The 16,853-nt window shown below is 37.2% G+C and overlaps 1 protein-coding gene and 1 long non-coding RNA gene across 2 annotated transcripts in view; one reads left to right on the forward strand and one right to left on the reverse strand.

The window, feature by feature from the left end:
• Positions 1-2,146: 2,146 nt before the first annotated feature.
• LOC118990002 (uncharacterized) lies at positions 2,147-2,639 on the reverse strand. The gene is made up of 2 exons (XR_005067148.1): positions 2,528-2,639; positions 2,147-2,419 (listed from the first exon to the last, which is right to left on the reverse strand). It is a non-coding gene; the product is annotated as an uncharacterized LOC118990002 (long non-coding RNA).
• A 97-nt stretch (positions 2,640-2,736) lies between these two features.
• The window catches only part of NDUFV2 (NADH:ubiquinone oxidoreductase core subunit V2), a 42,712-nt gene continuing 28,595 nt past the window's right edge, over positions 2,737-16,853 (forward strand). The window contains exons 1-2 of the mRNA XM_037050356.1: positions 2,737-2,921; positions 15,618-15,683. Of these exons, the coding sequence (XP_036906251.1) occupies positions 2,868-2,921; positions 15,618-15,683 (120 nt within the window). The 5' untranslated portion in view covers positions 2,737-2,867. The remainder of the gene's footprint in view (positions 2,922-15,617; positions 15,684-16,853) is intronic.

A 16,853-nucleotide genomic window follows, 5' to 3' on the forward strand; every position in this document is an offset into this window, starting at 1 on the left:
CATGGAATAACTGTTGAACTAAAAGCATTTTATTGGGTTGGCCAAAAAGTTTGTTTAGTTTTTTCCATGAAGTAAAAAGACACATTTTTCATTTTCACCAATAATTTTATTGATTTGGATATTTTGAGTATGTTGGCTATCTTGTGCAATTGGCTTCTAGTGGTTAGAGAGGCCAAGGTGCTGCTAAACATCTTTCAATGCACAAGGCAACCCCACAGCAAAGAATTACCAAATTTTTCAGACTGTAAGATGCATCAGACCATAAGATGCACCTAGGTTTTAGAGGAGGAAAAGAGGGAAAAATGTTTGAAGCAAAAATATGGTAAAATATTTAATAACATAAATAACATAGGCTGCTGCCTCCCCCCACAGTGAGCCAGGTAAGTTACATTTGGACTATAAGATGCACTCTCATTAAATAAATTTTAAAAAAATGCACTCCCATTTTCCTCCCAAATTTGGGGTGTGTGTCTTGTAGTCCAAAAAATATGGTATTTGGTCAAAATGCCAATAGTACTAAGAAACTTTGCAAACCACTTCTGACATATTTGATCAGTCACAGCACCTTCTCCACATACTGTACAATCTTTTTTTTTTGCTTTTCAGTTGCACCTTTATGTTTTTTAACAAAGCATAACATGCAAAAACTGTTGCATTTTCTTCTGTCTTCAATATTAAAATGGCTGCACAAAAATTCACCAATTTTGATAAATTTTTAAAAAATGCATGCTAACATGACAGCTGTCACAACACACTGTAACAAAATTGATTCAAATGAAGTTAAAGACAACCAAGCATTACTAGAGCCATCATATGGGAAAAAAAACTAAATGAACTTTTTAGTTCAATACTTCCTGTATCATATTCGAGAAAGTGTTAACAGGCTATTTAAACATTACTTTTTGCACTCTTTGTTTCTGCTTCTATGTAACAGAAATGGGGGACACCTGGTAAGTTCTTACTTTTCCCTGGGCACTGATGAGGTATGTACTTTGTCTATGGACTGTGAATTCCAAAGATGCTAATCTACTGTGGAAGACCCCAACCTAATATTTACTGACCACTGACTTTGCTAGGTACTTTTAAAAGAACTTTACAGGTGTTAACTCATTTCATTCCCGTAATAAAGCTATGAAGAGGGTATGTACTGTTAGTAAAGTGAAGCCCATAAAGACTAACTTGCCTAAAGTCACAAAGACAGAAAGCAGTAGAGCTAGAATCTGAACCAGCAGTTTGATTCAAGAGCTTGTTCTCTTAACTATCTTTCTTGATAGGGATACCAATGAGACAAAGAAGTGTGCTAAAGGAATATCTAGGGCACTGGAGAGGTAATAATTTCTTTTCTTCTTGAAAAGTCGTCATCTATATATAATACTTGGAACTGCTTCTATGTTGTGAGTCACAGCTGAGTATGGTGGTGTAGAAAGATGGAAGACATTCAGGTTTTTGAGGACATCCTGGAGTAACTGAATTATCTAATCTTGGAACTGCTCTACCTCTGGAATGCTTTTCAGGTGAGATAATGAATCCAGTAATGTTTAATCTACTTTAGTTAAGTCTCCTGTTACTTGTAGCAAAAAGCACTCTCATTGATACACATACAGGTAAGCATAAATGCAACCTGAGACACACAACCCTTGTAGAGATACTTGCACCACGTACAAGCTTTTCATTCAGTCAACAAATATTTGCACCACGTACAAGCTTTTCATTCAGTCAACAAATATTCAGCGCCTTCCATATGCCAAGTACATTGCCAATTGTTGAACTGCACAGGCTGGGAAGGGCAGGTTTCTACACCTCTGGAGGTTATAATGGTGAGGTAAATGTAATGAAAGTGGGGGCAAGCATATTTACGGAAGTTATCATGAAGACTACTCTAGAGGAGGGAATTAGAGAAGGCCCTAATAGAGTATAACAACAACATGCATACCAGATTCAAAGAATTCATGCCATATCAGTTAAAGTTTGTATTTAATCACTAAGTTGTAAGTTTGTATGTATTTAATTGGTGATATGTTTTGGTTTTAGTTGTGTAAGAACTGCCTGGCAAACCCTCCAACACACACACAACATTGCTGTCCACATTATAGCTGTTCCTGAATAAGTACTTGTTGAAATTTCCAGAGATGACCAAACAAACATCAAGAAGGAAGAGATTTTTTTTTTATGGAAAATTTCTAACATGTACGAAAGTACTGAGAATAGTAAGGAGAACTACTGCATGGCCTCAACAGTCAACCACTCTAAGCCAATACTGTTTCATTTATAACTCCCACTCTCTATTATCCTAAAAGCAGACTCCAGATATCATATTATTTCACCCTTAAATAAGTGGGTACACATCCTTAAAGGAAAAGAATGGGAACCAAGACATTTGGAGGTCTGTGGCAACCTTCCACGTCTTCAATTCCATAATCTGTAAAATATGATTTATAGGGGGTTGAAACAGAATATTTCTTAAAGTAACCAGAATAAAAAAGGAAGTGATTAAATCCTTATAAGGCTCTCCGCAAGAAAACCTCACCCCATAAATCCAAGTCTGTGTTTCAATCTCCAAGAGCCCAAGACGCCACCGAAGACCGCTTCCTCTCAAGGATGAGACCCTACTGAAGACTGCAAGACACAACCTCCTGGGGCCCTGAATAACCTTCGCTCCTCCCTTCTACTATGACCCTCGCTCCGCCCCTCTCCCCTGGGTCCCAGCATCCCTCGCGAGCCCTCGAGCGTCCCCGCTTCCTCCGCGTAGAGAGCGGCTTGCGGCTCCTGACGTCAGGCCTGCCTCAGGGCCGCGCACGTCGTGCGTCCTGGGCGCTCTGGGAATCCTCGTCTGGCGCCGCCGGGAAATACCAACGGGTTTGTCCGCCATGTTCTTCTCTGCAGCACTGCGGGCCCGGGTGGCTGGCCTCGCCGCCCAGTGGGTAAGGAGGCTCGGAATGAGCCCCGGCACTGCCGCTGCCCTTCTCCCTCTCTCCTTTTATTGTAAGCACCCCAGAGCCCTGGGCTTTGGATAGGCCTCCAGACGGCGGCAAGGACACTGCGGCCTTCGCCCTCTCCCCAGAGAGGTTGTTGCAGTTCCACCGCAAGCTAGGACCTCCGAGGGAGGGTCGGCAAATTTAACTGCGGCGGGTGCGTGGCCTCCCGCACAGGGCTGGGAAGTTTACGCCTAGCTTTGTCACGGAGGGGATGAAGAAGGGGCCGCTTGCTGTTCTCTCTTATCCTGTTTCACTCTAGCGCCTGGATCGGCCAGATCTGTTTCCTTTGGCCCCGCTCCCGAAGGAGGCAACTTGCATGTCAACCCCTTTGACCTTGTTGCTGATAGGTTGCAGCATTCTGAAGAGAACTCTGGAATTGTAGGCTCTGGCTTATTTTATGAGCGTTTCCTTAGGTCAAAGAAAGGGTGACCACAGTGTTTTACTTACTGCATTTGTGCTTTGCATATCAGAAAAGTTCGGTAAATAATCGTAACGAACGAACTGTGTAAGAGAACAGCACCACAAATACTGCACAACAGGGTTTTAGAGCTTGAATTTTTTTTTTTTTGAGATCCAAGTCCATCTCATTTTAGGCAAGGAAATTGAATCTCAGGTTGAAACACTCAAGTTGACTTAAAAATGCAGATTACAGACATGACGATTATAGCAGGACATTTACTGGAAAGAAAGAAGCCTTGTTGTCCTTGCAGTAAAATAGTAAAACTGACTCAAGTCAGTTCTCAGGAGAAAGGGATGTAGATAGTGCATGTAGTATAGAATAAGTTCGGGACTTCAGAGTTACACCTGAGTCTGGATGGTGACTTAACCGCCTTTTCTATCTTTTTGACTTTGGCTGTTATTTTTCTCATTTAGTTTCCTCAGTTGTAAAATGGGAACATTTCAGTTTTGCACACGTTACTCTTCTAATAAACGTTTGAGGTCCTACTGTGGGTCATGCATATGTTATCCAAATAACAATGTGGATAATAACTATAGGTAACATTGGGTGAGTAAGTGCTAGGCACTGTGTTAAATATTTAAATTCTAAATCTTGTTTATGAGGTTGGTACTGTTATTTCCTTGTGTTACATAATCAGGTTTAAACATTACCTGTTCTTGTGGAGTTAAGTCTCGTATAAGAGAAACTTTAGATTACGGTCAATATACAGTGTGAAAGTGTAGTGTTAGAAGTATGAATAAGGTCATCCAATTTGGTCTGAAGGTGGTGTGAGATTTTTCATGCAGGCAATATTAACAGATTGGGGAGTGGGGTCAGATGGATGGAGGAGAGGGTATTCTAGGTGGAAAAAATAGTGTAAGAAAAGACTTGATAGTTGGCAAGGAAAAGGTTGATGGTATGAAAAGCCACAAGTAGTGTTGCTGGACTCCATTGTTCTAGGTAAAGAATTCCAAGATGAAATGAGACAGGTGGGCTGGGCCCAGATCTTGAAACTCTGTTGCATGCCATACTAAAAATTTAACTTTACCTTAGAGGCCATGGAGAGGCAGTGAAAGGTTTTAGAGGAGCAGAGGGACATGGTCAGTTTTCTGTATTGGGTAGATCACTGGATGGAATTGAAGGAAGGTTAGTTTGGTAGGAGCCAGAGGTAGGAAGATTACATAGGTTAGAGGCTCCAACAGAACCCCAGGAGATGGCATATGAGGATGAGGCCTTGTCTACTAGTAGAAAGGGTAGAATTAGAGTATAAATAGATTTTATAGTTTCTTCTGTTTTTTGAGGAAGAAGGTTAGAGGGTGTAAATTGAAAAGCAGTGTTAACAGTGAAAAAGAACAATAACTTCAGGTAGTGGAAGACCATTTTTATCAAGTTTCTGCAACTTTCTCTTTTTTAAAAAATAATCATTACTTGGTATATAATATATGCCCAATAAGTATTTGTTGAGTTGATTAATGTTTAAGTTTTGGGTTTTTTTTCCAATTTTATTGAGAAATAATTGACATCACTATAGGATTTTAAGGTGTACAGCATGATGGCGTGATTTACAAGTTTTTACACAAGTAATACATTGTAGGAAAAACATAACATTAAGAACAACAAATAAAATAAAAAATGAAAATCATCCATTGTCTAATTAATTTGGAAATTAGCAAAATGTTTAACATTTTGAAGTGCAATTAACAGACCTCACAACATTTTTTAAAGTCAGATGATATTGTTCACTGTTTTGTAGCCTGTTTTTTCTCATAATACATTTTGATCAGTGGTCCTTATCAGTAAACATTTCTTTTTTAAAAAATATTTTATTTATTTATTTTTAGAGAGAGGGGAAGGGAAGGAGAAAGAGTGGGAGAGAAACATCAATGTGTGATTGCCTCTCATGTGTCCCCTACTGGGGACCTGGCCAGCAACCCAGGCATGTGCCCTAACTGGGAATCGAACCAGCGACCCTTTGCTTCACAGACCCGTGCTCAATCCACTGAGCTACACCAGGCAGGGCAGTAAACATTTCTGTACTGTCATTTTTAATGCTGCACAGCATTCCATTATATGTTCTGTAACTTACATAATTAGACCCTTCCTCTACTTTTACAAATAGTGAGATGTCAGATGACCTATGAAAAATCAGGATAAGTGTGAATAAAGGTCCCTAATAAAATTACTTTCCTAAAAGAGAAACCTTTAAAGAAACCATTTACATTTTCAAAGAAATTGCTTATTGTCTTATAATTTCTGCTTTATTAGCTAGCTGCTGTCTTCTTCAGCCATAGGCTCTTGAGCTCATCATAGTTTAAAAATTATCAAGAACTTAGCATTGTATCTAGAAGTGCTTGGAAAAAACTAGTTGCATGACCTTGAGCATATTTCTTAATCTCTTTGATCCTCATTTTTCTTTCTTTAAGGTGCTGTAATACCTTATTGAGTGATTGTCAAGAATTACCTAAAATTATGAATTATGGATCAGTAGATAGTCAGAAGAGACTTTCTTCTTTCCTTTAGTAACTGCCTTTGACTTTCTTTAATGTTGGCATCACTATACACACAGCTGCCTCCTCTCTTCTAAGCCACTACTTAGTTTAGCAGGGATCAGAGGGTTGTGGTGGCATTTTCAAGGATTGTGTTTTCAGTTTTAGAATTTTTTTATGTTTTATTTTTTATAGTTTATCATTTCAGTCATTGATAGGATAAAGATAAACTTCAGTCATATGACCTTCCTCGTGTTCCTTAAGATATAACTTAAGCGTGGTTGTAGCATCTTTGAAATTGTTTGGTAATCTGTTGATTGTCCTTTTTCTTGGAAATGGGTTGTTTTTGTTTGTTTTGTTTTGTATGTTGAGTAATTTTGGATTGTATCCTGGATGTTCTGAATGCTGTGTTTTAGAGGCTTTAGACTTTGTTAGTTCTTCCAAAGAGTTGTAGACAGTTAACATAATTGAACTCAAACTGCTACCCAACTCCCTTGTGGGCAGCAACTCAAATATTGGTTCAGTTCTTTTAGCAGAGCTGCTTGAAGTCTGCCTCGTGTGCATGCATGGTTTGGGGTCATCCACAGAATCTGGGGTTTCTACTATCTTGCCCTTCCTTTTCTGGGATTTTCCACTTTCCCATGTCTGCAGTTGTCCCAGACTCAGCTGTGGTTCTTCAAGCCATTAACGTTGCAAGTTTTCTCTTAGGGTTTTAGCTGCCCAGCACCCGATTGACTGGGTGCTGGCTAAAAGATGTAAGGGGAAAAAACCTCCAAAATACTTTGGCTTCTTCTAAGTATAGGCACCCCCTCCTGTGCCTTTGTGCATTTGATTTTTCTCTAATGCCTTCAGAAAGTTTTTTGTTCTTTTATTTATTAAAGTAGTTTTTCCAGATTTTAAAATATCATGAGTGGTTTGGATGGATAATATCTACTTCATCAGTTATACTAGAAGTAGAAACTTCTGTGGTAGCATTGTTTTTTCTAAATTCCAAGTTTTGTAGAATGAAACATTTCTCTCATTCCATTAGAAATTTTACACCTGATTTTGCAATGTCCTAGTGTATCTACATTTTGCCTTAAAGACTCTAAAGGACTTCTTAAAATAAAAAAAAGGCATTTGTCTTAGTTTTCTATTACTGCTATAACAAATTACCACAAGTTTGGTGACATAACAAATTTACTGTTTTATGATTCTGTAGGTTAAAAGTCTAACATGGGTCCAGCTGGTCTAAAATTAAGGCGTTGACAAAGCTATATTTCTTTCTGGAGGCTGTAGGGAAGAATCTGTTTCTTGGCTTTTCCAGCTTCTAGAAGCTGTCTTTATTTGTTGGGTCTCGGCCTCCTTCTCCTTAAAGCCAGCCAGGGTGTCAGGCTCCCACAGTACTTCATGTCACATCACATCACATCACATCACTCTGATCTTGCTTCCACCATTTGTCGCATATCCTTCTCTGACTTTGCTCCCTCTTCCAAATTTTAAGGGTCCTGAGAGACTATCTTGGGCTGTGATAATCCAGAATAATCTCCCTATTTTAAGGTCAACTAATTAGCAACCTTAATTCCATCTGCAAACATACTTCTCTTTTGCTGTGGATATTAACATATTCACAGCTTCGCAGGGCATGGGTATCTTTGGGGCATCATTCTGCCTGCTACAGCCTTAAGCAGTTTAGGGGAAATAGAAAGTGGACTAATTTTTAAGTCTGTTCAGCGAGTTTCGGTAGGCCATTATTGGCACACTACAAATTCGGATCTTTATATTGGAGGTGTGAAGTCAGTCTCCATTTCAAAGATACAAACAGTGAAACTTACCTTCTCTTTGGGCACTATTTAGTATCAGGCCAGTACATTGTGTAATAAATTACAGGTTTATTGACCCTGTCAGTATGGTTTTCCATTGTGAAACCTTGACTTAACCATTTTTGGAGTCAAGTCAGGAAGCATGTTATAAATCAATGGTAGGAAATTTCTTTCATTCAATAAACATTAAGGACCATGTTTATATACACTTTTTGCTTTGCATTGTCCGAGGAAAAGGAAAGTGGCTTTATGTGTGGGATACTTGGCTAGATGTTATCCCATTTTTAGGTAGACATCTAAAGATAACCCAGGCAAGTATACCCAGAATTACGTAGTATGAGCCTAAATGGGGTTTGTTTGCAAGTCCTGTTTTTTAAAAAAATTTTAACCTACCTTTCTGAAATTGCAAGTTTACTGAGAGAGATTGGTATGTGTAGTGATTTAAATTTAATAGGTGCTATAAAGTGATTTCACTTTGCTTAGGGAAAAGAGATGGTGGTTCAGGGGCTTTGGAGGGGTAAAGGAGGAGGTTAACATTGGTCATGATGGATGTATATGGTGACTTAATGTAGGTATAGGAAGAAGCTCTTATGTACAAGGATAGTGATGTTAAAGAACATGGCAGTATGGACAGGGAATGGCCGGTTGTGGAAGATGAGGCTGGACAAAGTCACAGAGGCCTTGTATCTCATACCACAGAGTTGAGATTTTATTCCGTAGGCAATGAATGATTTTTAAGTAGGTGAGTAGTATAATTAAATTGATCCCCACCACTGCTCCCAAAAATCCCTGGAAATGTGGCAAAAGGTGAGATTGGAAGTCAGGAGACCATTTAGAAGGTTATAGCAGTGATCCAGGAGAGAGATGAAAGTGTTTGAGCTGGGGATAGTCTCAAGAAACATGAAGTAGTAGAAAAAACAGGATTTAAAAATTGATTTATTAGAATGGGTAAGACTTGATGACTGACTAAATTGAGAGGAGAAGGGGACCCTGGGATGTTTTTCATGACCATGGTTTAGGCCACTGGTCTGCAATGACTATCTAATGCTGAATTACCATGGGGTTCAGTATCTGGGGTTCAGTTCACAGTATCTGGTCGAATGGGAGCCTTGAACACAGCAGGCAAAGTGACCTTTTTGCCAGATGATTCCCCCTTTTCGGAGTACACTGATATCAGTGGATGAGCACACGCCATGGCGTTGAGAGGAGAGAGCACACTCCTCCCAGCCCAGCGGCTCGCACAAGAAAAAAAAGCTTATTTCTTTTTTTTGATTATGCTCTTACAGTTCCAATATTTTCCCCTTTGCATCATTCCACTTCATACCCCCATTCCCTCCAGCAATCCCCCCCATTAGTTCATGTCTATGAATTATGCATATGTTCTTTGGCTACTCCATTTCCTATACTTCTTAACATTCCCCTGTCTATTTTGTTACCTACCAATTTGTACTTCTTAAACCCTGCACCTTTCCCCCCATTCTTCCCTTTTCCCCTCCCAACTGATAACCAGCCAAATGATCTCCCTATCTATGATTTTGTTTCAGTTCTCCTAGTTTGCTTAGTTTGTTTTTTAGATTCAGTTGTTGATAGTTGTGAATTTATTGCCATTTTAATGTTTATTGTTTTGGTCATATTCTTTTTATTATGTAATTCTCTTTAGCATTTCATATAATAAGGGCTTGGTGATGGTGAACTCCTTTAGTTTACCTTGTCTGGGAAGAACTTTATCTGCCCTTCCATTCTAATTGATAGCTTTGCTGAGTAGAGAAATCTAGGTATTAGGTCCTTGCTTTTCATCACTTTTAATACTTCTTGCCAGTCCCTTCTAGCCTGCAGTCTTTTGAAGAATCAACTGATAGTCTTATGGGAACTCCTTTGTAGGTAACTATTTGCTTTTCTCAGTTGCTTCTAAGATATGACCTTCATCTTTAATCTTTAGCATTTTAACTATGAAATGTTTTGGTGTGGTCTTCTTTGTGTCTATTTTGTTTGTGCTTCCTGGACTTGTATTTCTATTTCCTTCACCAAATTAGGGAAGTTTTATTCCATTATTTTTTTAAGTAAGTTTTTAATTTCTTGCTCTTTCTCTTCTCCTTCTGGCACTCCTATAAGCGGGTCAGATGTTGGTACATTTGAAGATGTCCCAGAGCCTCTTTAGCCTATCCTTGTTTGTTTTTTTTAATTCTTTTTTCTTCTTGCTGTTTTGATTGAATACTACTTTTTTCCTTATGTTTCAACTTGTTGATTTGATTCTCAGCTTAATTCCCTTCACTGTCCAATGTTGGTTCCCTGTACATCTATCTTTTTTTTTCTTTCCTTCTTTTCTTCTTTTAGATTTCTCCCCATATGATCCTAGTGCCCTTCTAGCTATTGCCCTGGTGCTGAATATCCCAGAAGGGCTGAGTGTGCCAAAGTCCTAAGTCCATTGTGGACCCTTTAGGAGGAGTCTCCTGAGAATCCCATAGTTTCTTCCTCCACCCTAATCTCTGCTGTTTTTTATAGCCAGAACATAATGGGGACTTATCTTCCTGGTGCAGGAACCCTGGGTTGTATAGTCTCATCTGGGGCTCATCTGGGTGGTCTCATCTGGGGCTGATATGCTCCTGAGGTATCCTTCCCAATTTTTAGCCACCACACCTGTGTGAATAAATGTGGGACTGCCATTTCTGTCTCTGTGCCTCTCCACGTCTCCATGCCTCTATCTCTCCATGCCATTCCACCTCTCCACCCCTTCTACTTGTCTAGATGAATGTGGCTTCTTTAAATCCTTCGTTGTTGAACTTCCATATAATTCGATTTTTTGACAGTTCTGGGTGATAATTTGTTTTGTAGTCTAGTTGTAATTTTTGCTGCTGTTGTGCAAGGAGGTGAGGTGTGTTTATTTATGCCTCCATCTTGACCGGAAGTGTAATATCTTATTTTTATTGAAAGTGTCTGTCATAGTTATTATAATGGATATAAAGTAGATGAATTTTCTGAAAATAACCCAAAACAGGGGAACTTAGAAATAGTCATGTGCTAACTTGTTAAAAATGAGGGCTAATATTTATCAGTTTACTCTCATTTTGATTGCTTCTTTTGTTGTACAGTGGCACAAATAACAGCCCTCTTTATTACAAAATCTTATTATAAAATCATAAGCATGTAATTATGTAACAAAAATATCACAGTCAAGCACAACATATGATATTTTAGGTGAAATGTTCAAATTAAAACTAAATTATTACACCCATATTATTACCCACTCAAGCATTCATTACTTCTGCTGGGCCCTGTATAAGCAAATTATTTGAACCGTTTTTTTTGTTATTTTGAAGAAGTTAACTTCAGTTATTAAATTCAGTTGCTGAAATGCTATGCAATGTATATATATTTAGATTTTCTATAGGAACAGAAGAGTGGCATTTACTGTATATAAAAAATAAAAACAGGCCTGGCTGGTGTAGCTCAGTGGATTGAGCGCTGGCCTGCAACCACACGATCGATCGCGGTTAGATTCCCAATCAGGCCACATGCCTGGGTTGCAGGCCACTTCCCAGCAGGGGACTCACAAGAAGCAACCATACATTGATATTTCTCTCCTTCTCTCCTTGCCTTCCTCTCTAAAGACAAATAAATAAAACCTAAAAAAATTAAAAAATAAAAACAGTAAATAGCTTGATTTATATATAGCATATACCTGCATCCTTCTCTGTCTAAATAGGAGCATAGTGAGCCAAAGGAGGCAGGCCTTTTCATTTCTAATTTGTTTGCCTATATATGTGTATCTGGTTTTCTTAATTAAACTGCTGGGTTTCTTAGACCTACTCTGTCCTTCTAAAGCAGTGATTTTTAACCTTTTTCTTCTTGTAGCACATATAAACTAATTACTAAAATCCTGTAGCACACCAAAAATTTTCATTTTTTGCTGATCTGATAAAAATAGTTATAAATTTTATTGACTTATGAAAAAATAGTAATTATCTACCATTTTTGCTCCAAAGTAACTTTAAAAAAAGATTTTATTTTTAGACAGGAGGAGGGAGGGAAAAAGAGAGGGAGAGAAACATCAGTGTATAGTTGCCTCTTGCATGCCCCTAGTCCACATCCCAGGCATGTGCCCTGACCTGGAATCAAACTAGCGACCCTTTGGTTTGTAGGCTGGCCCACAATCCACTGAGCCACACCAGCCAGTGCCAAAGTAAATTTTAAAAATCAAGTGCCTATGGTTGTAATAAAGGATTTCTGGTACCAAGAATTAACCAATCAGATGCAACCTTATTTGACATGACCAATAAGATGCAACTCTGTTATATGACCTATATATTTGTGGCTTAAGACAGGGCATTCATACCAGGTGGCTATTGTTGTGTTGGATTTTGTAATTTTTTAAAAAAAATATGACAAGCTAAGGGAAAAGAGCTCTGTCCCTGACTAAATAAATAGGTATTACGTGTTTTAAAAATTCTTATAGCACACTAGCTTGAAAATCGCTGTTTTAAAGCTCTGAAAACATCAAATAATTACATTCAAGGAGCTAATAATAAGGTCATGGCCTTTTTTGTCATTACTACTAAGATCTAAGATGAGTTCTGACACTTACTAGTGATGTGACCTTTATAATAAGTGTTCATAACTTGTTTGAATCTCTATTTTCTGGATATAATACATTTCATGAAAGTTATAAGGATTAAATAGTGTATATAAAGCTTAGTGCCTGACACAGAGTACTTCTAATAGTTAATAATAGCTAATATATAATTATAGCTAATATATAATAGCTAATACAGCACATACTACCTGCAAGGTAGCACCATTAAACACTTTACATGGATTCTCTCTCTTGTAGCCCATAGTGATGGGCTATATACAAATCTTAAAAAAAATTAATCTGAAGCTCTAATGTTTTCTTTTTTTCGATAACATGTTTTTTCATAACTGTTCTCAAACGATAGTAGTCTGTTGTGTTCAGTGGTTTGGGCTTTAAAACACTTTTTTGGTGGGGGTAGCAGTGTCCGTGTATATAATGTAAGCTCATGTCCATGTACTAAATTACAAGTCAGCCAGAGTGTGCCTCAATAAGTTTTCCAATATGTAACTTCATAGGCTTAAAGACCAATTTTCAAGGCTCTTTTTAAAAATTTTAAATAAAAGTATGTCACAAAATAGTAAGGAAAGGATCAGATTTTTAAACTGTTTTGGGATTGGTGGTATTTAATTTGATGCACAGGGAAATTGGAAGGAGATATAAAATTAACAGTGGAGGTGATAAGTTTTGTTTTGTATCTGATGAAATTTTTTAAAGATTTTTATTTATTTTTAGAGAGGGAAAGGCAGGCAGAAAGAAAGGGAGAGAAACATCAATATGTGGTTGCCTCTTGTGCACCTTCTACTGAGGACCTGGCCTGAAACGCAGGCATGTGCCCCTTCTGGTAATTGAACTGTGGTCCCTTTGCTTCACAGCCCAGTGCTCAATCCACTGAGCCACACTAGCCAGGGAAAGTACCTTATGAATGTTTTTTTATGTTATTAATTTTCTATGTCATTATTTTTAGGAAGTAGGATTTTTTTTAGAATTCTTAATATTTATTTAAAACCTCCCCATGTTGGGCTTTTTAGTTGTTTATATTTTGCTATACCAGACATTAGAGAAAGCATTTTTATAACAATTATTGTACTAATTTTCTAGTATTCTTTTTTTAAAGATTTTATTTATTATTTTTAGAGAGGGGGGAAGAGGGGAGGAAGAGAGGGTTGCCTTTCAAACATCCCCAACCCTGCAACTGGGACCTGGCCGGCAACCCAGTTGTGTGCTTTAGCCAGAATTTCAATGGGCAGCCATTTGCTTTGTGGAGTGACGCCTGTCTGGGCCATACCAGTCAGGCCTTTTTTCCTACTATTCTTTAGGATAAATATCTAAAAGCAAAATTAAGTTAAAAGATAGAAACTTTCTTTGGTCTGTCCCTACATGGTGCCAATTTGCTTTCTTAAAAGACTATCAATTTTTACCTAATGTATAAGCATGCCCACCTCTCCATACACACAACAGAACTGAATGTTATCTTTTAAAAAATCTTTTTGCTAATTTGATAGCCGGAAAATGTTAACTCACTTAAAGTTGCATGTTTTTAATTACTGGTAAGTTTAACTTTGAATTTTGTGACATTTTTGTTTATATTTACTCATTTTTCACATGGATTTATATGTATTCATGACCTCAAGGTGTTAACTTTTTGTAATCAAATGTGTTTAAGATTCTAGAATCATCAGTGTAGAGTTAATAGATGAAAACAGATAAGCTCTCAGTGGCAAAGAACTGTAGAACACAGAACATAAAACTGAACTCAGTCCTGAGAGCACCTAACCTGAAGGAGCACATAAAAAGCCAGCAAAGCAAGCAAAAAATGTTGGGTTAGAATAAGAATAGAGAGGATTGGATAATTTCCCTACTCTTAAATTAATCCTTCCTTACTTTATTATGAAATCCTTTGTTTTCTCTTATAATTTAGTTAGGTAACTCACTGTTACTCAGTAAAAATTGTTATTTGATTTAAAATATGTGTGTATGTATATCTTTTCACATAAGGTGATTGTAGGTACTTTCTTGTAAATGTTAGTTTCTGTTAATCTTTCAAAGCTTTATACCAGTGTTGTTATTATAATGTTATTTGGGAATTATGGCCTTAGTTTTATGTTTATTTTTGTTGAGGTTCTGGACAGGCAAATCAGGGATATAGGCATAACCTTATATTTAATTCACAGATTAACCCTGAAGCAATTTGGGAGAAATTGAATAAATGTATAATAACATAAAATGTCGTATCATCACTTGATATGCATTGCATTTTTAAAGAGTTATATATCTCTGACACAAAAAATACAATAAGCACTGTGTATCCACTTGATGCTTAACAGAGAAACAAAACCTAAATAGTTGAAGCCCCCTGTGTACCACTAGTCGACTGAATGCTCTCCTTCCACATTATCCTAATGCTGATACTTATTACTCCCATATTTTACTGTATTTCCCATTCTGTACCTGGTCCTTATTTTGTTAATTAAAGCAGATGCTGTATGTAAACGTATTTCTTTAGCTGAAATATTATTTGGACCTAGGGAACTATTAAATATACGATTGTGTTGTATCACTTTACTTCTCTGTTATGTTTGGCTTCTTTTTGAATCCAACTCTTCGCCAGTTCCATGCTTGGGTTGTTCTATCACCTGTTATTAGTGTAACTCAGAAATCAGAGGATTTCTGAACAATACTTGAGCTACTGTTCCGGGGGGGTGGAGAGTGGAGAAGGTAAAAATGATGAAAAGAGCAACAGAGAGCAAAGAGGAATGAAATGCAGCGGAGAGGGAAATCAAATGGATTTCTTCCAAAACAGTTCAGTATGGTCAGTCTGCATAGCATCCATCATAAGCAGCTTTCTGAAACTGCTTGTATGGCAGAAGTTTCTGAACTAAGTAAAGAAAAAGGGAGAGAAAGTAGACTCATTTGTACAGAGTATGTGACTCATTTATACAAAATGAAAACATGTTTATGAAAGTCCACACTAAATGAAAGCTGGCATCCACCTTGATTCAGACAAAAGTGAAAAGCCAATAAATTAATGGTATGTGAACTCTTACAAATGTATGCCAATGGAGTATTGTAGAAAGGATACAGAGCTCAAGAATTGGTTTTGATCTTGATTCTTCCATTTACTCTTATATGTGACCTTAGGCAGGTTAGTAACCTTGCCTTTGGATCTCCATTTTTTTATACCTCTCCTAAAATAAAATGGGTGTGGTGTAGGGTGGTAGAACATGTCTCTTAAGATCTTTTATTTCTATAAATTGATTCTGTTGTTTTTATTTATGAATCTTAAAGTATTACCATAAGGAAAATTTCTTAAGGTTTGTGATTTACTAAATCTTATTAAAATTTTAGGGAAGACATACAAGGAATTTGCATAAGACAGCTGTGCAAAATGGAGCTGGAGGAGCCTTATTTGTGGTAAGTTACTAGATTTCTTCACAATGAAGAGACTTGAAAATTTAGGTAAATCTGTTGTAATAATCCAAAATATCTTAAATAGCCATGTCTTTGGTATATCCTGGCCATTGTGGGAATTTAAATATAGCTAATTGTAAATTTACTACTTTTCAAATGATGTGTGGCTCCAGCTGAACCTCTCAAATTTAAGTTGGTACCAGGGCAACTCTGGGAATAAGAATTTAGATTATTATTTGGTGAAATTACTGTGAGTGAGCCCTAACCTGGTTTCACATTTTGAGTTCTTAAAACTTAGATGTTTGTTCCCTGAAGATTCTGAGGCTGCAACTTGGGGAATCCCAAAATGGCACTAGTTAGAAACTTACGGATTTTAGTAGTACAGTGAATATATTGGTAGTCAACCTTTGTATTTTTGGTTTCCAGGGTTTAACTACAGGTATAGGTCAATAGCCTCCCCTCCTTGGTTGCATGATTCAGAAAGGATAAAATAATTTATCCCCCTTCTCTGACAAAGGTACAGTTTTCAGGTGTTACTCTAGTATTGTTTAAAGGCAGTTTACTGGACTCATGTGATTTAGAGTTAGTGGTATAGTTTTATAAACTGAATTATTTCCAGGTAAATCTTAATGTTAGTTTGCATACTATTGATAAGTTAAATTCCTGCTTTATATTTTATCATCTTTGTCTAAACACATTAAGTATGCAGTGTTTGAGATCATTGTCCAAAGTTTTCAGTTTTCCTCTTTTATGTCCTTGAAGAGAAACTGAGTGTTAACATATTAAGACATTCAGTTCTGTGTTCACCTGACATACAAAACATTAATATTTTAAGTATTCATCTCATTGTGACTCATAAGATTTCCTGTTGACTGGCCGTTTCTTGTGAGTTTTTAAAGAGGGCTTGATCTTTTATGGAGAAAAAAATAAAACTTCTTACTGTTGGCTAGTTTCTGTTACAGAATACTAGCTGTTGACTAGTTTCTATTATATAGGGAAGAGATGGTGTTTTCGCACCTTCCTAAGGTAGTGAGTCCCTTTGACAATTTGATACCCTGTCTTGGAAAAATGTACATATGTTCACACTCAAAATTCTGTCTTTATAAGACTTCTAATAATTAGTACTGTTTTGGTAATTACATTAGAAGACCTCATTCTCTAAGTTGGATAACT

The sequence above is a fragment of the Sturnira hondurensis genome, unplaced genomic scaffold (genome assembly GCF_014824575.4).
Source record: "Sturnira hondurensis isolate 20B ecotype Veracruz unplaced genomic scaffold, ASM1482457v3 Scaffold0006713, whole genome shotgun sequence".
NCBI classification, from domain to species: Eukaryota; Metazoa; Chordata; class Mammalia; order Chiroptera; family Phyllostomidae; genus Sturnira; species Sturnira hondurensis.